The following is a 27,495-nucleotide window of genomic DNA, read 5'->3' as shown; positions in this document are numbered from 1 at the left end:
TTTGGCTCAGGACGTGATCCCAGGGTGTTGAGATGGAGCCCTGTGTCAGGCTCTGTGCTCAGCATGGAGTCTGCTTAAAATTCTCTCTTTCTTTCTCTCTCTCTACTCCTCCCCACTGCACATGCATACTCTCTCTCTCAAATAAAAAAAATGTTACATTTATCTAGAAACAGTCTCATAGAAACACCCACAATTATGTGTAGCCAAATATCTCAGCACCCCATGGCCTCGTCAAATAAACACAAAGTTAACCCATCACTGAGGCCTTCAGCATACCTAGTGAATGAGACATGGGTCCCTGCTCCCATGGAGCTCAGCATCTTGCAAGGGAGACACACAGATGACAGCATCTGAGTGTGACCTAGAAGTTCTGTGCTGGACTCTCAGAGGAAGGAGAATGTGGGAAGGCAGTGATGTGGGAATTGAGGAAAGACTTCCCAGAGGTGGTGACAGGTGAACAAGGCCCTAAAGAATCAGTAAGAATTTTTGCTGTGGGAAATCTGCCCAGCAAATGTGGAACTTGACAATTTGAAAAGGTGGTACCCCTTTGCTTGGGTCCAGGTGGACCTTGGGGAGCCCAGAGTACCCTGCCCAAGGCTGCTGCCCCCATTTCCCCCATTTGAGCCCCCTGCTCTGCAGCTCTGGATCACCCATGTGACCGAGCTGCTCCTCCATGAGCCCTGGCATCTCTTCCCAGCTTGGCCTCCGCCTGGAAAATGCAGAGAAAATCATTCACAGGCTGTTGGGCGGGAAGTCATTCTGGGGGCAGGAAGAGGAGAGAGAGGGCCAGCCGGAGAAGTCCTCAGAGCCAGACCCAGGGCCCTCAGCACAGGCAGCCAAACCTGACTGTCCAGAAGAAAGGTCCAGAAAGATGAGAGACCTGCAGCAGAAGGTAAGGCGGGGGTTGGAGGGAGGTACCTGCACCCACCCTGCTCCCACCCCTCACCAGCCTGAGCTTTTGGCCTGCGGACTCAGGTGTCAATGAGTTCTGACCCTGCCCTCCCTCCCCAGACACAAGTACTGGTCCAGAGCCGAGTAGTCAGCTGTTAGCCTGCCTTATCGTGAAAAAGTCTTGATCAAAGCATCACCTACAATTAGAAAATCGTGCAAGCCCTAAGCGTGTTTCCACCACCAGAACGCATTCTTAGAATCAGTGCCCAGAGCATTATCGGCACCCCAGAGGCCCCCTGCCCTCCCCATTCTGGTCTACCCACCCCAACCAAGGGTGATCATGAATCGGCCTCCTAACTGCCCTGGCTAGTTCTACTTTTTAAAAAATCAGCTCTGTCCCAGGTCTAGTAATGAGTAGCATGTGTTTAATTATACAATTTGATAAATTTTGACCTATAAGTGCACATTCCTAGTGACGTGCAACCATCACTTCTATCTAGCTCCCAAACATTGTCATGGCCCCAAGGGAGACCCCATCCCCAGTAACAGTCACTCCCCATCCCGTATTCCCCCCAGCCCCTGGCAACCACTGATCTGCTTTGGGTCTCTATGGATTTTCCTGCCCTGGACATTTCACAGACACGGAATCAGACACATGTGACCTATGGTGTCTGGCTTCTCTCACTGAGCCTCCTGTTTGGAGACTCGCTGGTGTAGCACAGATCAGTGCTGCATCCCTCTTGAAGGCTGGATAGGCTACACTGTGTTCATCCATCCACCTGCTGGGGGACATTCTGTTGCAAGTTGTTGCCACCCTTTGGCGAGTGTGAATAATGCTGCTTGTGACATTGTGTGTGTGTGTGTGTGTGTGTGTGTGTCTAGCTTCTCTCTTGCTTGAATGAGATCCATCTACATGGTTCTTTATTTTCACACTTTGCTCATGCTCCTTGCTGTGTAGCGTTCCATGATCTGAACCTGCTAGAATGTCCTTATCCATCCTACTTTTGGTAAACTTTTGGATAGTTTCCAGTTTCTGCCTTATTGCCCATAGCGCTACCAACATTCTTGCACGTGTCTTTTTGGTGAATGCACGTGTGCCTTTCTGCTGGGCACATGCCCAGGAATAGAGTTGATGGGCTGTGGGATCCTTTAATACCCATTCTGTGGGTGGGGAATTATATTTTACGTGACTTTTCTCCCATGGATAGACATGACACCAAGATGGCTGGCACCTTTTTACTCTCTCTCAATAAATAAATAAAATCTTAATCTACATCCTTTTTGTTACTTTCACACTTGGGATGGAGACTCATATTGCAAGATCTATTTAGCGGAAGCACAGTGATAGTGGCAACAGTACTTGGCCTCAGTGTTGGGGAGCCGATAGGGAGCGGTGGAGGCTGTGGCGGGTGGGAGAAACGCATGACTTAGTTAGAAGTGGTGGCCACCGTTCAGCTCTGGTTTCTTATTGGCCCTTGTGGTGGTGATGTGGGGTGGCGGGGGGAAGGCCAATACTTCTCTTTTTCAAGAAGCCAGAGGACTCGGGTTTCATATGTAGTCTCCTAATTTTTATTTATTTATTTTTTAAAAAAGATTTTATTTATTTATCCATGAGAGAGACACACACACACAGAGAGGCAGAGAGACACAGGCAGAGGGAGAAGCAGGTTCTATGCAGGGAGCCCGACGTGGGACTCGATCCCGGGTCTCCAGGGTCATACCCTGGGCTGAAAGCGGTGCTAAACCGCTGAGCCACCCAGGCTGCCCCAGTCTCCTAATTTTTAAATATTGGAAACAAATCCAATTTTTTAAAAAATATGCACCGTGAAAAATCTGAAGATAGACAAATGGTTAGACTGAGGAGACAGGAGAGATGGGGCAAGCTCATGGCATGTGCTGCCTGAATTGGGTCCTGGAACCTGAGTGAGACCCGGAATGGAAACACCGGTGAAATCTGAATGTCTGCAGTTTTGTATGTCCGTGTTGGCTTCTCTGCCTTGCCCGTGTCCTGGCCGTGGAAGTCGCCACCAGTGGAGACAGTGTGAGGGATGTGGGGGAGCTCTCTGTACCATCTTTGCAACTTTTCCGTAAATCTAAGATTATTCTAAAATAAAAAGATCTTGAGAACACTCACCCCTCGACACGCTGCCCTGGGCATTGGGTAGTAGCGCGGATCAGGGAAGACACATCTGTGGTTCTGCTTGCGGGCCATGAGTTTTGCAAGTCACATTCCAGATGCTGAAAGCCCTTGCCCTTTGCCCTTCTGATCCCCCTGGTCCCCCACCTGTGTCCAGGCACCAGACCTGCTCCTGTCACCAGCCTGGTCCCCCCCTCAGGTGGCCCGGAGGCGCGCGGAGCGGCGGGCGCTGCAATGTGAGCTGAGTGTGAAGGTGTTCGGGCACGAGCTGAGCTATGTGAACTGCGGGGTGATGATGAAACGCCAGTCCTTGCACCTGGCCGAGCTGGCAGCCAAACTCCTGAAGGTACCTCCGGCTGGGCTCAGCCCCGGCCCACCCTGCCAGCCCTGTGGGGTTTCCTTCAATGCTTTGGGGAGAAAGTACTAAAGTACTTTCCAGACTTATGACCGTGGTATTTCGGGCCAGGCTGCCCAAGTTCAAATCACAGCCCCGCCTCTCACCTGCGGGGGAGCCAATGCTTGTCATGGCCTCGGTTTGTGCATCTGTGAAATGGGCACCATAGCATGACAATAGCGATAGTAACAAAAGCAGCAGCTACTTTCTGGGGAGGTTGTTCTAAATGACCTAATGCAGTAAAAAAAAAAAAAAAAAAAAAAAAAAAGAAAAGAAAAAGAAAAAAGAAAAAAGAAAAGAAAAATGCAACCAAATGTTTAGAATGCACCTGGCACGTGCTAAGTGCTCTGCATCGTGCGCAGGGCTCACATTCCTCCTTACCTGACTCACCCTGGATCCCGGACCACTGACCCTTTTCCACAGTAAACTAACTGAACTTGAACTCAGCTCCACCTGTTTCTACCTATGTAGGTTTGGCCAGGTGATCTCATCTGTTTGTGGGCTCAGTTTTCTCAGCTGGAAACAGGGGATGATGTTCATGTCCCTTCCTCCCCCCGCCCCACCCTTGTGTGAGGATCCATGCCTGGGGCTGTCACCTGCATCATTACGGTTCTGTGGCTGCAGGGGCAGGAAGTACAGGTGAACCGGAGGCTGAACCTGGCCATGCAGGAGCTCACCTTCCCCACCATGTCTGGCCTTCCAGCCCGGCTGACCCTAAATGCCTCGGCTGCCATCAGCGTCCGAGTCCGGGGGACTGCCGACTTCCAGCAGCATCTGGATTTCTCCGTGAATGGTTATGTCAAGCCCAGGTTAGCTGGCTTCTCAGAGCTGGAGGAGGGAGGTGGGTGGGCAGGGGCCTCCCCCTACAGAGGGCTGCAGAGAGCAGGGCTGTCAGCATGGGCTAGAGGGGATCCCTGCCCTGCAGACCACCCATTGTACCAGCTCCTGTGATTGTTTTCTGTGCCAAGAGACTGAGAAGATGCTGGGCAGCTCTGAGAAGACCAAGGCTCAGTGAGGCAACACCATGTGCCCAAGAACATTCTAGTGTTCGGCCACGGCCCATGCTTCCCTCTGCTTCACTCTGCCTCCGAGGGGAGGGGAGAGGAGAGGGGAGACCATTTAAGATCTATGGGCTCCAACTCTAGTGAACCCATGTAACTACCCATGAGAGGGACACTCTTCTCATTCCCACTGATGGTTCAGAGAACAGGCTCCAGGCAGGTGCGCTGCAGGTCCAGGCCACATGGTATGGGCAGCATCTGTTTGGTGCTCGGTTTGATTCTGGAGCGGGCCCAGGGCCTGCTGGGTGACTGTCCCCACTCAGCCGGCCTGTCTGTGGTTTCTGGATCTGACGGGAAGTGTGGGCCTCCTGTGCTGGCCGCTCTTTGGCATGAAGGTCCCCAGCTGGGGTCAGACAGCCTGGGGCCCAGTCCTGCTGCCCCGATCCCAGCCTTGGGACCCAAGCAGGTGTGCCTGGGTCTGCATCTGTGAGTCAAGGCCAATGATGGCAAGGCCCGGATGGACCATGCATGAAGTGCCAGGTGCACGTGGAGTACATGGTCGGTGATGACCACGGTGCAGGCGCTGCTCTGGCTCAGGACCGCCGAGAAGCGCTGGGGTGGGGAGCAAGTGGGCGCTGTGTTTGCGGTCACCTGGGGCCTGCAGGATACAGACGGCATGTATCTCCCTCCCCCCACCCCAACAGTGCCCTGCTCCAGATCTCAGCGCAGATGGGCACAGTGGGCGCCCTAGGGCAGGCTGGGCTGCGGTGGGTGACCAGCGTCCGTGGCACTGCCAGCCTGGATGGTGGGATTGAGGCGAGGAAGGGCCGGGACCTCCACGTGCACCTGAACACCCCTGAGGAGGCTGTGGAGCTGCTCAGCTTCAGGTGGGCATCCTGCACCAGCGAGAGGGAGCAGGTGCAGCAGGGGTGGGTGTGGGCATGGGCGTGGCTTGAGGGCTTGCACACATGCATCTGTGAGTGTGGGTGTCTGTGAGCACCTGTGAGCACGTGTGCATGATTGCCCATGTGTGGGTGAGCATGAGCCTGTGTTTGTGCCTATGAGTGGGGTCCTTTAAGATGTCAAGTCATGTCACCCCAGTCCCCTCCCACCTGTTTAAAACCCTCTATTGGTTCTAGGATAACCCAGGTCTACATGATCGTCCTTCCATGGGGCTCCTGTCACCTCTCACCTGTTTGCTTCTCCTACCTCCTGCCCTCCACTCATTCCCTCTCCCTCCACCCTGACCTCCTCGAACTACCCTTCTTTTTCGTTCTCCAAAAGTAGCCACTTCATTCCCACCCAAGGACCTTTGCACCTGCTGTTCCCTCTGTCTAGAATGCTGGCTCCTTCTCATTCTTTGAGTCTCTGCTCACCTATTCACCTCTGCAGAGACTCCCCGTCTACCCTGCCAGCTAAGGGAGGCCTTTCCCCGAGACAGACCCTGTGCCACCCCCATTCAGGTTTCTTGTGGCACTTGTCACTGAGTGCTATGGGCGAGTCCCCCCAAGGCCTGTTCTGTTCATGTTTCAAGGCACATTTGTCCAGCGAATGGATGGAAATGACTTGTCTGGGACTTTGCTCTTTCCCCACCCAGCTCCAAGCTGTATCTCGTCACTGGGGATGGCGTGAGGAGCCTCAGTGATGTCCACAGCCCTTCTGGGGCCCAGTCCTGTACTGACAAGAAAGGTAGGTGGGGCGAGGGGGGGTCCTTGCCATGCTCTCCCAAGTTGGGCATGTGGGGGCCATGCCAGCTCCAGATGCTAGAGTAGCTCTTCTGCCTAAAAGTATTTATACTCCTCCTTTGATTCTGCTTCTAGAACTCTATCCTATGAAAATAAACCAAAATCACTTTAAAATGCATTGTGGGGCAGCCCTGGTGGTGCAGCGGTTTGGCGCTGCCTGCAGCCTGGGGTGTGATCCTGGAGACCCGGGATCAAGTCCCACGTCGGGCTCCCTGCATGGAGCCTGCTTCTCCCTCCGCCTGTGTCTCTGCCTCTCTCTCTGTGTCTATGAATAAAGAAATAAAATCTTAAAAAAATTAAAAATAAAAAAATGTGCTGTGTGCAGAGATGTCCACTGCATCATTATCTGCAAGGGCAAAAAACCCCACGAAGCGGCTCAGTTATCCGGTGTCGGTGAACGGCTCATTACAAGGGCTTGCAAGCTGTGCCTAGGTTGTAACCTTTTCCAATGGTTGAAAAGTAATCAAAGAATATTTCACATGTGAAAAATTGGTGAAATTCATGTTGCATCAGCCAGCAATAAAGTTTTATTGGTACATGGCCACGCCCATTTGCTTACTGATCATCTTTGGCTGCTTTGGTCAATCCACGCGCTGCAGAGCTGAGTAGTTGTGACAGACCCTGCGATCAGCAACGCCCCAGGTATTTCCTATTTGGCCATTTCTAGGAAAAAAAAATTCTCCAACTTCTGGTTTCGTGAACCACCTGAGATATCCTGTAACTTTAAAACCCTGTAATGAAGGAGATATTTTAATAATACTAGAAAATTCTTTGATAATAACATCTGTGAAGGGGCAACAAAAATTGGAAAAAAAGGGGATCCCTGGGTGGCTCAGCGGTTTGGCGCTTGCCTTTGGCCCAGGGCGCGATCCTGGAGTCCCAGGATCGAGTCCCATGTCAGGCTCCCGGCATGGAGCCTGCTTCTCCCTCCTCCTGTGTCACTGCCTCTCTCTCTCTCTCTCTCTCTCTCTCTCTTTCTATGTCTATCATGAATAAATAAATAAATCTTTTAAAAAATGAAAAAAAGATGGGAAGGAAATGCACTGAACAGTAGTGGATCTTGCAGGTGTCACTTTTTTTGAGTAAGGTGGGGGGAGGGGCCCATCTAAATGAATTGGCTCCTTTTTTTTTTAAGATTTTATTTATTCATGAGAGATACAGAGAAAAGCAGAGACACAGGCAGAAGGAGAAGCAGGCTCCCTGCGGGGAGCCCGATGTGGGACTCGATCCCAGGACCCCGGGATCATGCAGACACTCAACTGCTGAGCCTCCCAGGCGCCCCATGAGTTGACTCCTTTAGGCGGGGTGCTGTCCTAAACAGACCTGCCGGTCCTCCCAGCTGCACCGTGAGGCAGGAACTGTTACCGGTCCCGGTTTACAGGTGAGAACACTGAGGCACAGAGCAGTTGAGTAATCAGCCCAAGGCCACACAGCTGGAAAGTGGCAGACCTGGAATTAGGAACCAGGCGGTCTTGCCCTGGAGCCTGCCTTCTGCGCACCGCTGCCTCTCACTCTTACGGTCTACACCAGGGGTCCTCCAGCGGAGGCGGTTTTGCCCCCCTTGGGGCCCTTCAGCAATGTCTGGAGCCATCTGGGTTGTCACCACTGTTGCTGGGGTTGCCACTGATGTGCAGCAAGTGCAGCCCCGCCCTGCTGGCCAGCATCCTCCGGGACGGCTCCCAGCACACAGACCTGCCCAGCCCAGTAGGGCAGGGGCATCTGGGGTTGCGGGACCCTGGTCTACACGGTACTGGTTCTCAGAAGGAAATGCAGAAGTGTTTTCTTTGCTGGGTGAGTGGCCCTGGGTGACCGCCTGGCATTCTCTGGCAGCTGACCAGGGCCATCTGCTCACCTTTCTCCACAGCGTCCCACACCTGGGGCTGGCAACTGTGCACAGAAGTCACCTGGCTGGAAGCTGGCCAGCCCTACCTGCTCTCAGGGCCTGTGTCTGCGGCTGTGACACTGAAGAAGCAGGATCGGGGCCTCCAGCGATACCTTCTGGAAGCTGCCTATACCTTCCACCCCCAGGTAGGCTTATCTTCCACCCCCAGGAATGGCCCCCTCTTTCCCAGCCAAGGGGTGGGTCTCCTTAGGTCGTCTACCCTGGGATCAGGTTCGTGAGGACATTGTTGTTCCTCTCTGGGGCAGTTGGGCTGGGTTGGTCCAGCCGCAGTCTCCCTCCTGCCTCAGGACCCTTGCACATGCTGATCCTCTGTCTGTGGCCCTGTGGCTTGTTAACTCTGAATCAGTCTTCACCTGTCCGTTCAGGGGTCGCCTGCTCAATGAAGCCTGCCTTCATTACCCCAAAGTGGTCATGTTCTTTTGTTACCTGCTCTAATAGCACCATGTTTATTCCCTTTAGGTCACTTTTATGGTTTTTTGTTTTTTTGCGTTCTGTTTGGGTTTATTGGTTTGTGTTTTTTGTTTGTTTGCTTGTTCAGAGAGGGAGGGGTAATGGGAGCCGAGGGAGAGAGAGAGAATGTTGAGCAGGCTCCATGCCCCGTGCAGAGCCCAACTTGGGGCCCCACCTCACAACCCCGAGATCACGCACGACCTGAGCCAAAATCAAGAGTTGGATGCATAGCCAGCTGAGCCACCCAGCAGCCAGATGGGTCTACTGGAATCCCAAAAGGATCTTGTCCCTCCTCTGCTCTTCAGTGGCTCCTATCACTCTGAGGATACCCTGACCTGCTGGGCTTTCTGCCCTGTCTCTCTGATTCTCTACCCGTCTTACCAGCATCCATACACTGACCTTTTTTTTCTCCTTTTTTAATGCCCCAGGACCTTTGCACTGGCTGTTTCCTCTACCTGGAACACTCTTTCCCAGACAACCACTTGGCTCTCTCTCTCATTTCCTTCATTATCTGAAACACCACCCCCTCAGAGGCAGCCTTCCCTGACCACCCTGTCTGACCCCTTATCCCCCTGAGTTGGTCAGCAGAGTACCCATCCCCAGCTGCCACACCATCTATATTTGTGTCTGGTGGCCCTGTGCTCTCCGTCTAGAATTCAGGTGTCACGAAGATGTGGGTCTTTGTGCGTCTAAAACTCTGTCGCCTCAACTAGCCTCATACACAGTAGTGACCCTTTATTGGTTGCGTAAGAATGTACATTGGGGCAAGGTCTCAAAGGGGGCCTGGGTCCTAGGCTGTGTTTTCCTTGAAGCAGACCTGAGCCAAGGATTTAGGTAAAAGTGATTGGTTAAGAAATGGCCCCCGGAGGACCCAGTAAGAGTGTGGAGAAGTTAGGCTGGCAAGGGGAAGAACTGAGGGTGTGATGTGGGGGGTGTCAGGTGAAGTGTCCCCCGCCTGGTCCTGGGGCAGCCCTGGAGCATGGGCTACATCTCAGAGTGAGGTCCCCTTGAGGCTGAGGTGCTGGGTATTTTTTCACTCCCTTGAGTTCATACAGGAGGGCAACCTTCTGGAGGCCCGGGTAGCAGGTGTTACCTGCAAAGCATGTAAAGGCTGAGATGTAGGCACATAGAGGGCTTAAGGGATCCGAGGGGGTCTGTGCAGGGTGGCCATGGTGTGTGCCATGCCAGGCAAACTGAGACCCTATCTATGCGGTCCCCAGTTGTCCTGCAGGACTTTGCTTTTCTCCATGTGCTGCTTGAAATCTCCATACTCCCGGTTTGGTTCTTGTCTTGCGAGATCGAGGAGGAGCCTAAGGACTCATGTTTGTGGGTGGTGGGGATGAGGGTCTTCTCTCGGGAAGAGGGAGAGCCTTTGGAGCTGGATGAGGTCAAGACTGAGAGGTCCCCCATGTTTCCAGAAGGACAGCTGGCTCCCTCTGGAAGCTTCAGCCCACCTCTTCATGGGCACGCCCGAGTCAGACGTGCCCAGGGACGTCGGGGTAGACGTGAGCTACAGCGCACCCCAGGGGAAGTTCCGGCTCAAGCTTCAGCATCCCAGGAAGAAAGTGCAGCTGGATGGTAATAAGGGGTCCCTCCGTGGTCATCAATGGGGCTCAGAGATCAGGAATCTGGTGGGATGTTGTCCCCTGGGGAACTCGGGGGTGGAAGTTAAACCTTGGTCCCTCAACTCTTGTTTTGTGACCCCAGGAAAGATTGAGACTCTCCAGAGTACCCGCGTCGGTCACCTGGAGCTGATTCTGGATGACAGGGACGTCTACTACATCAAGGTTTGCTCCCCATCCTCCGGTTTCTCGTGTTGGCACCTGCCACCATCTGGGCTCTTCTGGCCTCAGTCCCACGGGCCCTGCTTGAGAGTTGACATCACCATTGATGTGTCCGTGGTTCTTCCCCTATGCCTGCCATAACATTTGTGACCTCTTGGTGCTCAGAAACGTATAGAGAAGAAAAAAGTGGGCTCGAATCTTACTACCATAGATGTCAAAAAATGGATAATCTCAGTAATACAGGAGCATGCTTGAAACTCAGGGGAAAGGCGCAAGTGAAAACATGCTACTCCCCAAATTTCCAGAAGAAATGGCAGTGTGAGCCCCAGGCAGTCTGTGTTAGTTCCTCAGGGCTACTCGACCTAAATTGGGTGGCTGAAACACCAGAAATTTCTCTCGCACAGCTCTGGAGGCCTGAAATCCCAAATCAACGTATTGGCAGGGGTGGTTCCTTTGGAGGTTGGGAGGGAGACTTTCCATGCTTTTCTCCTCACTTCTGGTGGTCTCAAACGTTCCTTGGTTTGTAGCGTCTTTTTCCCATGTCTTCACGTTGTCTTCCTCTTTCTGGGTCTGAATTTCCTGTATTTATAAGGACCCAGTCATACCGGACCAGGGTCCACCCTCAGGGACCTTATGTTAACTTGACCATTTGCAAAGACCCTATTTCCAAATGAGGTGCCCTGCACAGAGGCTCATGGTTAGGTCTTCAGCACCTTTTGAGGGGACGTAATTCAACCCATAATGTTATAGATTTGACAACACCTTTTACTTTGAGTTTCATTTTTGTATCTGTTGATGTTGCCTGAAAAGATCATACCCCATTCTTTGTTGGCACTTTCTTTCTTTTTCTACTTAAAATTCTATCCTGGCAAACTTTTCGTACCAGCACATGCTGGTACAATTTACGTTTTCCTTTGTTATAAAAAAAATGATACACTTATTTAAATAATTCAGGGTTCAAAAGATATGAAAAGGTACTGAACCGAGTGTCCTAAACCGTAGCCACCCCCGCACGTGCCTATTTAAATAAATCCAAATTAAAGAGAAACCCTCAAAAATAAAAAAATAAAAAAAAAAAGAGAAACCCTCCCTTCTGCAGTGGCACTAACCACTTTCCAAGAACACTTCCCTCCTTGCAGAAAGTTCTGTTGGTCAGCATGGGTCTCAAATGAAAAGCTCCCCTGCCACCCCTCCCCAGAGCCAGCCACTCTTAGAGTTTTTTTGCGTGGGATTCTTCACAGATAAATTCTTAGCAGTGGAATTCCCAGAGCGCATGGGTTTTTCTCTTGGAAACTACTCAGCAGGGCCATTGAATTCTCTGCGGTTGTACGAAAGCTTTGTGTCTGTCTGTCCCTCCTGCCGAAGAGAGGCTTTAGACCTTCCATCTAGCATTCAGGTCTAGTCCCAGGTCTGGGACTTGCACAAGCACAAAACGAGCGGTTTTAGACTTGACCTGCCACGCAGCACACCTGGGCACCCGTGGCAGTGGGTCTGGCCTCGGTCTCCAGGGCCTGCTCAGGCCTGGCACTGGGAGTCTGCAGTGGGGGGGCTGGGATTTCTCTGCAAAAACACACTGTCCACTCCCAGATCCGCTTCCTTCCCCGAGTGAGGAGAGCACCAAGTGTCAGGGGAGAGCGCCTTCCTCCTAGGGACCCAGCTGCCTGGCTTCTGAGGAGGCTACAAATCATTTCGGAAACTCCCAGGAGCCTGCCAGCTGCCTCTGGTTGTTTGCTAAATGCACAAGTGCTAATTGCCTCCACTTCCCTGCAGACCTTCCTGCTGCTCTCCCCTCTCCCGAGGGCTGTCTGCAGCCCGCAAACATTTGCTTTCAGAGAACCTCCAGTCTGAGCTGCGTCAGACTCATTACAGCAATGGTAACAGCAGGGTTCTGGAACCTTCCAAAGCCTCTTCTCAGGAGGCAATGGGTGGCCGTGGGCTCTCAGCAAGCCTGCAGGAGATGAGGACCAAGGCAGAGGAGCTCAGGAAGACAAAGCAGCGGAGCAGGGTTCAACTCAGCTCAGAGTTTGTGGGGTTTAAGAATGGTCTAGAGGAGCGCAGTGGGTTTCTGTGCTTCTTCCCCACCCCCCCCCCCCGCCCCGGTGGGTGGGGGCAGGGCATCCCGAAGTCTCAGGCTGCCCCCCCACCCTGGGGAGCCCCGGTTTACCATCCACCTGGCTCACCGTGACTAGTGTGCCCTTCAACTGCTGCTAAGTGTCCTGGTTTGGATGAAATGTTCCACGATCATCCTATTCACGGGCTGCACTTTGCTCCCACCAAGCAGCCTCTGAGACAAACAACAGAAAACCATCCCCGAGACCCCCCTTTAAGTGAGAGAAGCAGGCCAGAGTGGAGAGCCTGTATCTATTTTTGTGAAAAGCAAGAGGGAGCCTGCAAACGTAGGCTCGTGCACATGCGTGTGCACATATGCGCGCACACACACACACACACAGACTCATACAGGTCTTTCCTGCCCTTGCTGGGGAGAAGACCAAATGTCAGGGGAGAGGGCCTTCCTCCTAAAGCCTCAGCTCTCTTGAGGACGCACAAAAAGCTGGGCCCAGCACCTGCCACTGAGGGAGATGAGGAGCCTAAGGAGGGAATGCAAACCTGTTATTTTTCAGTGTCTTCATTTTTGTTTTCCCCCAACAACTAGTTATCAAGCACCTGCAATGTGCCAGGTACTTGGAAGGCAGCTCAGTGAAAGAGACACGCACAGTTTTCTCCTCTTGGAGCTTATGTTGTAGTGGGAGATGATAAGTGAAATAATCAAGCAAATTGTTCAGTTGATGGGTGAGAAAGGAAAAGGAAATCCTCGAGCTGGGGCACAGGGATCTGAAGTCATATGAGAAGAAGGGTCTGGGGGTTGGCTCTAGTTTTATTTATTTATTTTTAAAATTTTACGTAAATTCAATTTGCCAACGTATAGTGTTGGCTTTAATTTTAAATAGGATGAGAAGGGAAGCCTGATTGAGAGGATAACTCTTAGCCAAGGCGAGAAGGACGTGCAGGAGAGAGCCATGTGGTTCTCTGGGGGAAGAGATTCTAGGTAAAGGGTGAAGCATGTGCAAAGGTCCTGAGGTGAGTTGTGCCCAGAGTGTTAATAGAACAGCACACCAGCTCCTGTGTTTGGAGCAGAATAGGAGAGGGGACAGGGGACAGATCCCATAAGGCTTTGCCAACAAGGAGTCAGAAGAGAGCAAATTGTGACTATTGAAGAACAAAGGCAGAACAGGATTTAGAGAGCGTGTAAAATAGTGGACAGTCGGGGAGCGGTGAGGTCATTTTTACGTCTTTGGGGTAAAGAGATCAGCTGGCGGTCAGCAGAGGTCTGTTGGGTTGGTCTACAGTTGGGAGCAGCTGTGAGGGATGACAGTTGCCGTTGCTTAGGGATTCTCCAGAAAATCTCCAGTGCCATGACATAGTGTGTCTTGGACTGTACGCGTGTCCTTTGAGTGGACTTTTAACCCGAGGAAAACGGGAGTGTAGGATCCTACATTGTCTCAAAGGGGTCACTCTGGTCGCTGGGTGGAGAACAGACGTCAGGGCCAAGGCGGGAGCCTGGACAGCTGGCAGGAGGACATTGCAGTGACACAGGTGCTGATGGCCAGGGCTCAAGCCAGGGTGGGGGTGAGGGTGGCCCAAGGGGTCAGGTTCCAGAATATTCTGCAGGGAGGGCTGGCCTGGAGCTGGCTGCTGAGAGCAAGGGGCGAAGGGGATGAGTCCTTTGCATTTACACCTGAACTTACCCCCTGGACTACCTACCTGGATAAAGAGCAAGTGTAAGAAGTGGGAGAAGGACCAGCCCAGGGCCCGTCAGCTAAGCTCTGTCCTGTGTCTAGTCTCAGTTCTCGTGGGCAGAGCCAGGCCTGCCGGCCGAGCCCCCACCCCACACCCTGCCCAGGTGATGCTGGGGTCTTTCCAGGGACGGAGCGACCTGTGGCCAGCAGCTGGCAGTGAGGCCCAGCTGTTTGAGGCCCAGCTGGAGGTGAAACTGGTGACGGCCGGCAGCCCTGTGGTCCTCACTGGGAACCTCAGCCAGCAGGTGGGCAGCAAGTTGGCCTTCTCCGTCTCGCTGAGCAACCTGCTGAGCGACCAGGCCCACCTGTCAGGTAGGAAGAGGGGTCCCTCCTCCACCTGCACTGGGACACCTGGGTGGCTCCATCGGTTCAGCGTCTGCCTTCCGCTCAGGTCACAATCTCAAGTCCCACATCCCACATCGGGCTCTGTGCTGAGTGAGGAGTCTGCTTCTCCCTCTCCCTTTCCCTCCAGCCCGTGCTCACTCTCTTTCTCTGTGTCTCTAAAGGAAGTAAATAAAATCTTAAAAATATATATATATTATTTTTAAAAAAAGGAAGAGGGACTCCCTCCTGCCACTCCCTGTCTTCAAGTGGGCAGGCTGTAGGAGGGGGATGGCTGATACCCCCCCCCATTGGATCCCCATCCCCTCGACCTGCCAGTGTTAACCTCCCACCCACAGGAAAATCCAGGCCCCGTATCTGCGCACAACCACCCTTCAGACCCCCGAGGTGCCCTCCAACACCGACTGCCCTCCATGAGCCCCCAAACAGCAACTTTCAGACTATTTTGATTCTGTACTAAAATACGCATGTGGCAGTGGGACCCAAATTGCTCAGGACACGGTTTAAACCTTGAACCCACCGCCTGGCCTGGGCACGGCTGGTCTGATGGATGCCTGCCCCGACGCCAGAGCTGGGGTGCGGCCCCCTGGCTACGCTCCCCATGGGCTGTTCTGGGAGATTCCAAGGAATGATGTCAGGGGCCAGGGCTGCAGGCCACCCGGCATGGGCACGGTGGGCATTGTCAGGGCCCAGCGATACCCATATGATCCGGATAAATGTCAGGGTAGCAGACACAGGTTTCAGAAGGTGAGCTGTACCAGATGGCCTCCGAGGCACTGTCCTTTCTCATCTGTTCTATCGTGTTTTCTTCTATGTGATTTAAAAATTTTGGCCTGGACCCGTAAAAGTGCCTTTCGGGCCACCGACGGTTGTCACCAAATAATGCTATCAGTGCTCTGACACCAAAGTTCCTCAGCAGGGACTCGGGCATGGGTTGCACCAGAACCCCCCACCCCGGGGCCCCCTGGGAGGTTCCTTGCTCGTGCTGGGGCTGGGGTGTCCCCTAGGGTGTGGGCCACAGCCATGTGGCATCTGTCCCTCTCACTCCCTGCAACACCTCCCCCCCCCCCCCCCCCCGCCTGCAGTGCTGCTAGAGAGGAAGGTGGAGTACGGGTTGCAGGTGGTGGCCCTGGGCGGCGAGCTGTCCGTGCCAGGTTCCGTGGGACTGCACATCCTGGGCTCGCTGCAGCGGCACAGCCGCCTCTGGACCAGCTCCCTGAGGATCAAGTACGGCCTCTTGGGTACGGCAGGTGTGTGGGGCTGGGGGCGAGGCGGGGGGTAGCAGGACACGCAGCATCTCCTGGGGCTCTGGCTCTGCGGGCTGAGGTGCCACCTTGTCTTGCCCTCACCACACTGTTCCTTAGCCACTTAGGGATCTCATTGGCTCTGAATAGAACTGGGCACTTAGCTGGGCAGTTAAAAAAAAAAAAAGAAAGTGTGTGTGTGTGTGTGTGTGTGTGTGTGTGTGTGTAGACCTGTCTTTTAAAACTCTCCATCAGTAGGTTCCAATGAGTGACACTAAGCAGAGGGGATCCAGAGCAGGGGTTTGAGGGGGTGCCGAGCTGGAATGCTCCCCTCCCTGGAATCGGGATGGAGGGCTGCTGGCAGAGGCTGGCAGGTGGCTCTGGGTTGCCCCGCACAGGTCAGGCGAGGCAGCTGGCACACGAGTGCATCACCAGCCAGAAGCTGCGGGCACACAGTGGCTCAGAGGGGGCCTATGAGCTGGAGCTGGACCATGAGCTCCACTGCACCCAGATTCCAGCACTCAGCCACAAGGTGGGTGCCCTGGCCAGGGGAGGGGGTGATCTGGGGACAGCCCGGAGCTCATCCTCACAGAGACTGGTTTGCTCAAGGTCGGGTGTGGGAACAGAGCTGGAATTGCAGCCTCAGTCTCAGGCTTCCGTGCTTTGGTTCCCTTGGTGTTTATTGAACACCTGCTATAGGTCCAGCCATCTCAGAGAGGGCCGTGCTAATGGCAGCACTTGGTCTGTGCCATCCCGTTGCTGGGCGGGGGCACAGAGAGAGAGAGAGACCAAACCAGAGGAGCCGTAAGGGACATGGGTGGTTCAGGACAGAGGCTGAGCAAGCGTGACAGCGGGCAGTCTACTTTGGAAGGGGCAACGGGGAAGCCTTTGGGAAAAACAGATTTTAAGATGAAAATGAAAGCACGCAACAGTTCTCTTCCTACGGAAGCATGCTGCAGGCAGGGGGAATGGCAAGTGCAAAGGTCCTGGGACAGGAGGGAGAAACGGGATGATGGGAGCTAGCAGTTCACCAGAGCGGCTGGCAGGGTGAGCAGGAGGGAGAAGCAAGCAGCCGCGCTTTTGTGAATCTTATCACACGTTTGCCTCTCCTGCTGGATTGTCACCCCCATGAGTGCGGGGTCTTCTTGATTCTTTATCCTTGGGTATCTGATGTCCAGTGCTGGGCATAGTACTGCTTGGTACTTGGGAATAAATGAATGAATGCAGTTGCCTTGACCTGCTGTTCGGAGATAGGAGAGGGCAGCAGGACAGCAGGGGCAAAACCCTGACCCACTTAGATTCTATCCAGGGAGCCAGAGGCTGCTGTGGGAGAGGCCGGGGCAGGGATTGGGTTGTATGCGTGGGGGCCGGGTTGTGTTGTATGAAGCGGATCAAGAGTCATTTCCCCACAGCTGCTGGCTCCTCCAGCCCCTTATCAAGGCCTGGAGCAGGATACGGGCGGGCCTGAGTCCCTCACCTCCAGCTCAGGATTTAAGGGCTACCAACAACACAGTCAGGAAGACGAACCATATTCTGATGCACTATTTTACAAAATCAGAATCCATGCAAAAAAAAAAAAAAGTCACCTCCTCCAGTACTGTCTTCCCAGGGAAGTAAGCCTGCATCCCCCAGGGACGGGGCACACAAGGCTTTCTCGGGCATCTCCTGGGTCGGGTGTGTCCCCAGGCTCAGCTCCGGCACCAGGAGGGCTTGGGCCACCTACACTCACAATTGGAGGTGAGCTATGGGGAGCACTGGAATGAGAGCAGCAATAAGAGGCGGTTCCGCGTCAGCCAGACCTTCCAGAACGACTCGGGCCCGGCCCTGAGCAATTACTTCACGGAGGTAAGCCCAACCTCTGCAGAGCTTCAGCTCACAGGGTGGCAGCTGGGCCTCCCGCCCGGCCCCCCACGTGTCCCTGGAGGCCTTGGTTGCAAGAATGCTGGAGCTAAAACTCAGCGTGGTGACCTTACCCCCTCCCACCTCCGGTCCTCGTGTCCCAGGGGGGTCCAACATCTGCTGGCCTGTCGAGGACTGCTGGGGGTGGGGGTGGGGCTCATCTGCAAGGATCTTTGCCATCGGCTATGTGCCAGGGGGCTTTCCTGTGGGTTTTTTTTTTTTAAGATTTTATTTATTTATTCATGAGAGACACACAGAGGGGGGCAGAGACACAGGCAGAGGGAGAAGCAGACTCCATGCAGGGAGCCCGATGTGGGACTCGATCTTGGGATCACGCCCAGAGCCAGAGGCAGATGTCCAACTACTGAGGCACCCAGGCATCCCACCTGTGGTTTTTGATGGTAGCCATACTAATGGATGTGAGGTGGTGCCTCATTGTGGGTTTTTTTTAAAAGATTTTATTTATTTATTCATGAAAGATACAGAGAGAGGCACAGACATAGGCAGAGGGAGAAGCAGGCTCCGTATGGGGAGCCTGATGTGGGACTCGATCCTGGGACTCCAGGATCACGCCCTGGACTGAAGGCAGGTGCTCAATTGCTGAGCCACCCAGGCATCCCCTCACTGTTTTTTTTTTTTTTTTTTAAGATTTTATTTATGTATTTATTCATGAAAGACACACACAGAGAGAGGCAGAGACACAGGCAGAGGGAGAAGCAGGCTCCATGCAGGGAGTCCGACATGGGACTCGATCCTGGGACTCGATCCTGGGACTCCAGGATCAAGCCCTGGGCCAAAGGCAGGTGCTAAACCGCTAAGCCACCCAGGGATTCCCCTCTCATTGGGGTTTTGATTGGCATTTCCCTCAAGAGTGATGCTGAGATCGTTTCATGCCCTTGTCTGCCATTGGTTTATCTTCTTCGGAGAAATACCTGTTTAAGTCCTTGGCCCATTTTTGAATCCGGTTGCTTGCTTTGTTGTTACTGAGATACAAGATTCTTTACACACTCTGGATATTAACTCCTTGTCAGATACATGGTTTGCAAATATGCTCTCCCATTCCACAGATTGCCTTTTATCTGTTGACAACGTCCTTTGACATGCAAAAGTTTTATGTATGCAGGTGGTCTGATCGAGCTCTTTTTACTTTTGTGGCCTGTGTTTTGGGTGTAACTAAGAAATCCTGGCCAAATCCAATGTTGTAGTTTCTCCCCTCTGCTTTCTTCTAAAGATCTTCTAGTTTCAGTGCTTAACATTTAGGCTTTTGATCCATTTTGAATTAATTTTTGTGTGTGGTATATGGAAGCATCCAGCTGCGGTCTCTTGCCTGTGGATGTCCAGTGGTCCCAGCCCCATGTGTCCGACAGACTGTGCTCTCCCCACCCCACCCCCTGCCGTGGAGTGGGTTTGGCGGGCTTGTGGAAAATCATTTGATCACAAATGTGAGAGTTTATTTTGGGGCACCGTTCTGTTCCATTTGTCTGTATGTCATATTTATGTCCCTGCCATACTGTTTTGATTACTGTAGCTTTGTGAGACCTCCAACTTTGTGCTGCTTTTTCAAGATTGTCTGGGCTGTTCGGGGTCCCTTGAGATCCCATAAGAATTTTAGGATGGATTTTTCTGTTTCTGCCACACACACGGAAATGCCATTGCAATTTTTTTTTATAAATTTATTTTTTATTGGTGTTCAATTGCCAACATATAGAATAACACCCAGTGCTCATTTGAAAAACATTGCTGATATGGATGGAAAGGCTATCTCGTTATTTGAATTTGCATTACCCTGATCACTTAATAAGGCTGAGCACCATGTTTTCTGTATTTCTTCTACCATTGCATTACCCTTTCCATGGACAGCTTTTTTGTATCGTTTGACTTCTTTTTTTTTTTGAATTAGAATTTTGGGGCACCTGGATGCCTCAGTGGTTGGGCATCTGCCTTTGGCTCAGGTCATGATTCTAGGATCATGAGATCAAGTCCTACATCTGGCTCCTCGCTGGGAGCCTGCTTCCCCTCTGCCTGTGTCTCTGCCTCTCTGTGTCTCTCATGAATAAATAAATAAAATATTAAAAAAATAAAAATTAGAATTTTGACTTGATAGTTTTTTTTATATAATTGTAGTACATGCATTATGTTACTATTCTAAATAGGGAAAATTTCTTATTTCTGGAAAGCATCTGATCCCAAAGGTTTAGTGAAGCGATTAAAGATTGGCAGAGTTTCTGCAAGCCTTTTGAAGTGTGGCAGCCACCATGCTAGGTTCTGAGGAGATGAGTATGAGATACTATTTATCCTTAAGAAGTTGACAGTGAACAGAAGAGGAAAGGGCAGAGAGAGCAGTGATGAACCATTTATTATTGCCAGGCTATGTTTCAGATATGTTGTTTGTATTATCTCATATAACCCCTGTGACGTAACCACTATCCTCACTCTGCAGAGCGGAAATTATGTAAACAGTCTAATCTGAGGTCTCACAGCTACTATGTGACTGAATTGGAATGGACACTCTAGTAAGTCTCATTGCACACCTTAGGCTCTTAACCTCTCGCCTGGACTGGATTGTGCCCCAATTAAATTACTAGCAAATAATTTACTAAATGATTAGTCAAGGAGAAAAGAAATAAAAGGCATCCAGATTGGAAAGGAAGCAGTGAAACTATTTCCGTTTACAGCTGACATTATATGTGGACTATCCTAATGAATCTACACATCCACACACACACAAAATCTATTAGAGCCAATAAATGAGTTCTTCAAAGTTGCAGCAGACAAGATAAATATATGAAAGTCAAGTTGTATTTCTCTACACTAACAGTGAAAATGCTGAAAGTGAAATTGAGAATTCCATTGGCAATGGTGTCAAAAAGGATAAATACTTCAGCATAAATGTAACAAAAGAACATAAAACAAATACTCTGAAAACCACAAAACATGGTTGAAAGAAATGAATGAATGAATGACGAATGAATAAATAAGAAGACATCCCATGTTCTTGGATTGAAAAACAAATGTTGAGATGGAATCATTTTTAAAATTCTTCTACAGAATTGATAGTCCCTGTCTATCCCTATAAAAACCCAAGCTCTCTCTTTGTGCTGAAAGTGACAAGCTGATCCCAAAATTCCTATGGAATTGCAAGGGACCCAGAAAACAGCCTTGAAAAAAATGAACAAAGTTGGAGAACTCCTAATTTCCAATTTCAGAACTTACTACAAAGCTATGTTAACAAAGAGCATGGTAGTGGCATAGGATAGACATACAGACCAATGGAGTAGAATTGCGAGTCCAGAGATAAACCCAAAATATCCAGAGATATTTATAGTTAGTTGATTTTTGACAAAGCTGCTGGGACCATTGAAGAGGGGGAAGGAATAGCCTTTTCGACAACTAGTGCTGGTACAACTGGATATCCATGTGCAAAATCATGAATTTGGACCCTTACCTAATACCATTTAGAAAAAAACTAATGCAAAATGGATCACAGACCTAAATTTAAGAACTATAAAACTCTTGGAAGAAAACATAAAAGTAAATCTCTATGACCTTAGAATAGGTTGGTTTTTTTTTTTTTTAAGATTTTATTTATTTATAATGAGAGACACACAGAGAGAGGCAGAGACACAGGCCAAGGGAGAAGCAGGCTCCATGTGGGGAGCCCGATGCAGGACTTGATCCCAGGACCCCGGGATCATGCTCTGAGCCTAAGGCAGACGCTCAACCACTGAGCCACCCAGGCGTCCCTAGGGTGGAATTTCTGAGCTATATGACACTAAGAGTATATTAACATACACAAAAGTTGATAAATTGGGGTTCATCAGCTTTGTGCTTCCAAAGACTCTATCAAAAAAGCAAAGTAGCCCACACAGTGGAAAGAAACATGCACAAATTACATGTCTTATAAGGGATTTTTACCCTAAGTATATAAACAACTCTTACAACTTAACAGGAACCAGACAAAAGACTTAAATAGATATTTCTCCACAAAAGGTATACAAATGGCCAATAAGCACATGAAAAGATGCTCTATGTGATTAGGGAAATAAAAATCAAAATTACAGGGAGATACTGCTTCAAACCCGCTAGCAAGGCTAAAAACAAAAACAACAATAATAAGTGTTGGTGAGGATGTGGAGAAGTTGGAACTCTCATATATTGGTGGGATCACAAAATGGTGCGACGATATGGAAATACAGTTTGGTATATCTTTAAAATGTTAAGAACAGAGTTCCCATATGACATAACCATTCTACTCCTAGGTGCTCGAGAGAGTTGGAAACCTATGTTCACACAAACCTGTGTGGAATATTTATAGAGTATTATTCATAAAAGCTGCAAAGGGAAAACAACACAAATGCTCTTCAACAATGAATAGATAAAATATGATTTATCTATACAATAGAATATTGTTCAGCAATAAAAAGGAATGACGTTCTGATACATGCTAAAATGCAACGTGTGTGAATCTTGAAATCATCATGCAAAGTGAAAGAAGCCAGACACAAAAGGCCACGTAGTATATGATTCCACTTATACAAAGTGTCCAGAATAGGCAAATCCATAGAAACAGAAAGTAGATTAATGGTTTCCAGGGGCAATGGGGAGCAACTGCTAGTGGGTCCAGGGATTCATTGGGAGTGGGCCGGGCAGTTCCTGATAACGCAGGGAGCTCAGGCCAACCCCTAGTCATTGTGGTGAGCCAGTAGAACGTTCTAGGTTGGGAGCGGAATGATCTGATTAGCGCCTTGGGCTGGGTCTTCTCCAGTTTGTGCTACAGGTGACCGAGAGGCAGGTGGATTACCGTCTGCAGATGTATCACTCGAGCCTTCGCCAGCCACACATGGAGAGCAGCACACACCTGAAGGTGCAGTACAATGGGCGGCTGCCCTTTGTGGCAGGCTTGCGGTGGAAGGACACATCTCGAGCTACCCTGTGGAAGTGGGAAGGTGAGTGTCACCTAGGGAGACTCTGGCTGGCAGTTAAGATTTCTGGCCCCTGGGCCTTTGCTCAACCTGTGCTCATTACCTGGAATACCCCCCTTTGTTTTTGCCTGGCTGTCAGGACTCAGACCTTTATTTTATTCTTAAAATTTTGTTTAAATTTTCAATCTGCCAACATATAGTATAACACCCAGCGCTCATCTCATCATGTGCCCTCCTCAATGCCTGTCACCCAGTTACCCCGTCTCCCCACCCACCTCCCCTTCTGCAACCCTTTTTGCCCCCCCCAGAGTTAGGAATCTCTCATGATTTGTCTCCCTCTCTGTTTTTCCCCACTCAGTTTCCCTCCTTTCCCTTATGATCCCTTTCACTCTTTCTTATATTCCGTGTATGAGTGAAACCATATGATAATTGTCCTTCTCTGATTGACTTACTTCACTCAGCGTAATACCCTCCAGGTCCATCCATGTTGATGTAAATGGTAGATATTCGTCCTTTCTGATGGTTGAGTAATGTTCCATCATATATATAGACCGCATCTCCTCTATCCATCATCTGTCGAAGGACGTCATGGCTCCTTCCACAGTTTGGCTATTGTGGATATTGCTGCTGTGAACATCGGGGTGCAGGTGTCCTGCTGTTTCACTGCATCTGTATCTTTGGGGTAAATCACCAGCAGTGCAATTCCTGGGTTGTAGGGTAGCTCTATTTTTAACTTCTTGAGGACCCTCCACACAGTTTTCCAGAGTGGTTGCACCAGTTCACATTCCCACCAACAGTGCAGGAGGGTTGCCCTTTCTCCGCATCCTCTCCAACATTTGTTGTTTCCTGCCTTGTTAATTTTCCCCATTCTCACTGGTGTGAGGTGGTATCTCATTGTGGTTTTGATTTGTATTTCCCTGATGGCAAGTGATGCAGAGCATTTCCTCATGTGCTTGTTGGCCATGTCGATGTCTTCCTCTGTGAGATTTCTCTTCATGTCTTTTGCCCATTTCATGTTTGGATTTTTTTTTTGAGTGTTGAGTTTGGTAAGTTCTTTATAGATCTTGGATACTAGCACTGTATCTGATGTGTCATTTATAAATATCTTCTCCCATTCAAGACTCAGACCTTCCATGTGTCCCATGACACTTAAAATTATATCTTGACTGCTTAATGTTAGAACTCTACATTACAGCCCCTTCTCTAATTCTCCAGTCTTATCTTATCCTACTTTCCCTGTTACTAATTATCGTGCAGCCCCACTGGCCTCTTTTCTATTCCCCTAAGCATACCTTACGGCCTTTGCAGTTGCTGTATCCTCTCCCTGGAACACTCTCTCCACTTTTAAAAAATGGATTTGCAATCAATAAATCAATAAATCAATAAATAAATAATTAAGGATTTGCCATAGTTTATCTTTGAATTAATTTTATTTTTATATTAGCAATACGTTGTTTGAAAAATAAAGTAGAAACTATGAGTTGATCATTGTTGAAGGTGGGTATTACAATAGGGGCTTATGATCCTATGTTCTCATGTGTGTACCTGAAATAATTCTTTAAAAGTTTTTTTTAACCTAGTCTATAACAAATACAGCGATCTTCTGCTTCATGTCTTCCTGTCCAAAGTTTTGCTTAAAATAGCAAGAAGTACTGTAAATTCTGTTAGCTATTGCTTGCTAAGTCCTTTGGCTCTTAAAATACTACTACAATTCTATTTCTTTTTCTTTTTTAGGCCATTCTCCATATATTTCTTACCATAAAGGATGAAAATTTAACTCTTAAACCAGTTCTTTTCAAATACCTATTTCCCTTTGTCCCCCTAAAAGAGTTCGTTTGTGAATATTCAATGTTTACTTAATTGTGACTCTATGAATGTTCTTCATAGCTGAGATACATGGTATACTATGATTCTAACCTTTTATTTTTCCTGGAGTTATAATTGTCTTTTTCCCCCATTTGACTAATTTTCTATTTTCCTCTTAATAATTATTCCTGAATGTTTAGCACAAGTCTCAAACTCTTCTCCAGATGATCAAACACATCAGAATATGTATCAGCTTCAATTAATTCTCATATCTTTCTTGGAGACCATCTTCCTAGATCTTCTGTTTTTCTGCTTCAGTGTAGACCAGTTGCATAGCTGTGGTTCTGGCACATCCCTTTCCCATCATCCCAGGAATTCCTTCCACTTCTCTGGGTCACAGCCCTGTTTCTTGCATTCACGTCATCTTTTTTCTTGGTTTACTCTTTTGTTTTGATTGAGCATATCTTCCAGTAGCTTCCTGAGAGAGAACTGTATTTGTTCCCTAGGACTGTTTTTAACAAATGACCACGAACTGAGTGGCTTGAAACAACAGAAATGTATTCTCTCACCAGTTCTAGAGACTAGAATTCTGAGTTCAAGTTGTCGTCAGGGCCATGCCCCCTCTGTAACTCTGGGTAGAAATCTTCCCTGCTTATTCCTAGCTCCTGATGGTGGCCATTGCTACTTGGAGTGACATTGCTCTCGTCTCTGTCTCTGTTGTCACATGTGTCTGGGTTCAAACTTCCCTCTTCTTTTAAGGACACCAGTCCTATTGGTTTTAGGATCTACCCTACTGTAGTATGGCCTTATTATAACTACTTATATCTGTGATAGCCTCATTCCCAAATAAGGTCACATTCTGGGATATACTGGGGGTTTGGGATTTTGTATATTTCAGAGTGACACAATTCAACTCATAATAGGATGTAAACATTTTGCACTCCTAAATGTTTAAACTGTTTTGATTTGCCTGGGTAATTTGCCTGAGTAGAGAATTCTAGTTTTCCCCTCAGGATTTTGAGGACATCGCTCCAGTGTCATTTCAAATAGTTAAGATGCTATTTCTGGTCCATCGTCCTCGTATGTGCCCAACTTCTCACTCTCTGGAAGCTTTTAGGAACATCTCTGTATTCCAAGTGCCCTCAAATTTTATGATGTGCCCTCGTGCGCATCTGCTTTCATCCATTGTCCTGGGCACTTTGCTTAGATCCTTTCAATTTGGAAACGTCATTTGGGTCAGGGTGATTTTCTTGTAGTTTCCTCTGTGTTCTGAAATTCCTGTGGGTCAGATGTTGATCCTCAGAAATTGAACCTCTACTTTTTTTTCTTCTCTCTTCTTTGCTCTATCTTCTTATCTTTTTGTTCTGGTTTTTGTTTTTATATTTTTATTTATTTATTCGAGAGAGAGAGAGAGAGAAGAGGAAGCAGAGACATAGGCAGAGGGAGAAGAAGAGGAAGAGGTAGGCTCTCTGTGGGGAGCCTGATGTGAGACTCGATCCTAGGACCCCAGGATCATGACCTGAGCTGCTCAACCACTGAGCCATACATTGTTCTGTTTTGAGGACTTCTTTCCTCAACTTCATCTGCCAGCCCTTCTACTACATTTTAATTTTGGCTAGCTTATATTCCCAAAAGAGAGCTTGTATTTCCAAAAAAGATAGCTCTTTTTGGTTCCTAAGAGTTCTTTTCTTATAGTATCCTGCTCCATGAAAACGCCTTCTCTTACTTCTCTAAGAGTAGAAGTTACAGAATTTGGGGACTTTGATCTGTTCTCCCTGAGTTTCTTTTAACTTTTTTTTCTGAATTCCTATTAGTGGCTTTCCTCAAATACCAGGCAAGACTTAGGTATGTGCTATGTTTAAGAATCGGCAGTTCAGAACTTATTTGGAAGAAGCTCCCCAAGTGTTTGGGGGTACACTTGTTGACTGATGGGTTCCCCTGTCAAGCACTTGAATGGGGACCCCTGGGGCCTCGGTGAACCTTTCTTTTTCATTCTGTTCTTTCCTCGAGCAGTCTTCCCATCCCCTGTGGGAGGGGTGCACAGGGGCAGGGCCCTGGGCTACTCTATTCAGCATCTCCCTGTTCTCACCCTCTGCCCTCAACCTGCCTGGTCTCCCTGCATCCAGGCCTCTCTGCCCCACTTTTCTCAGACAGTAAATCTTCCGTCTCCAACAGGTGGGAGGTTGCCCTCACCTTTGATAGACTCCCACTGCTTTTCACGTGGGTCTTTGCTCGAATGTCCCTTTCTCATGGAAACCTTGGCTGGGCTGACCTTTGCTCAATTGTCAGTACTTCAAGGAAAACTTGACTGACCTCCTCATCAAACTCCCCCTTTATTTTCCTTCATAGCACTCAGCATTGTTTACTTAGGTCTCATTATTTGTTTATTTGTTCAAGATCTGTTCCTCCTGCCACCCACCAGCCCTGGGCTGCAAGTTATATGAAGGCAGCAACTGTGTCGGCTTGTTCACTATATATCCCAAGTGTCCCAAGCAATACTGGCTGAATTAGTCCTTGAATGAATTGGGGTATTCATGACAAAATACGAGTGGGGTTCTGAGACCTGCTTTTAGTTGATCGTGGAAAGGGCAAAAGGTTATGTTGAATGTTACCTTTTTGATGATGATGATGGTGGTGGTGGTGATGGTATTTACTCTTCTTAACCAGTGCTTCCTCTGTCCCAATACCCAGTGAGCAGTCTTACTGAACCCATTTTACAGATGATGGCAGCACAGGCTCAAAGAGGCCACAGCTTGGAGAGTAAAGGCCACATTCTTCATTACCACACTCCTGTGCTCCCTTCCTGGCTTCTTTGTGCCTTTCTTTTGTCCATCATGTCCCTACAAAAAATCACCAAACCCACAGAAAAGTGCAGTGGATTATATCGTTCACACCAACCAACTCATACCCAGGTTCTACTGTTAACATTTTACTCGCATGTTTCTATCCACTTATCCATCCATGTTATTTGTTGGTGCAGTTCAAGGCAAGCTGTAGACACTCGTACATGTCATCCCTAAGCGTTTCAATATGGGTGGTGGTAACTCGAGTGGGACGCACACATTTCCAGGGTACCATGGTCAAACCATGAGTTTTGACAGGTGCACACACTTGTGTTGCCCCTATCACATTACCAGCATTCTGTAAAGTTCCCTCCTGTCCCCTCCTAGTCATTGCCAG

The 27,495-nt window shown here is 49.4% G+C and overlaps 1 protein-coding gene across 1 annotated transcript in view; it reads left to right on the top strand.

Annotated features, from left to right (window-relative positions):
- LOC129519850 (uncharacterized) overlaps positions 1-27,495 on the top strand; it is a 123,652-nt gene that overhangs the window by 23,511 nt on the left and 72,646 nt on the right. The window contains 13 exon segments of the mRNA XM_055340682.1: positions 698-892; positions 3,228-3,374; positions 4,047-4,231; positions 5,128-5,310; positions 6,021-6,112; positions 8,033-8,196; positions 9,940-10,099; positions 10,229-10,308; positions 14,228-14,414; positions 15,530-15,685; positions 16,087-16,220; positions 17,375-17,533; positions 22,353-22,533. Coding sequence (XP_055196657.1) covers positions 698-892; positions 3,228-3,374; positions 4,047-4,231; positions 5,128-5,310; positions 6,021-6,112; positions 8,033-8,196; positions 9,940-10,099; positions 10,229-10,308; positions 14,228-14,414; positions 15,530-15,685; positions 16,087-16,220; positions 17,375-17,533; positions 22,353-22,533 — 2,023 coding nt within the window.

Source organism: Nyctereutes procyonoides, unplaced genomic scaffold, assembly GCF_905146905.1.
Source record: "Nyctereutes procyonoides isolate TBG_1078 unplaced genomic scaffold, NYPRO_anot_genome, whole genome shotgun sequence".
In the NCBI taxonomy this organism is placed as follows: Eukaryota; Metazoa; Chordata; class Mammalia; order Carnivora; family Canidae; genus Nyctereutes; species Nyctereutes procyonoides.
This window is presented reverse-complemented; position numbering and strand designations above follow the sequence as displayed.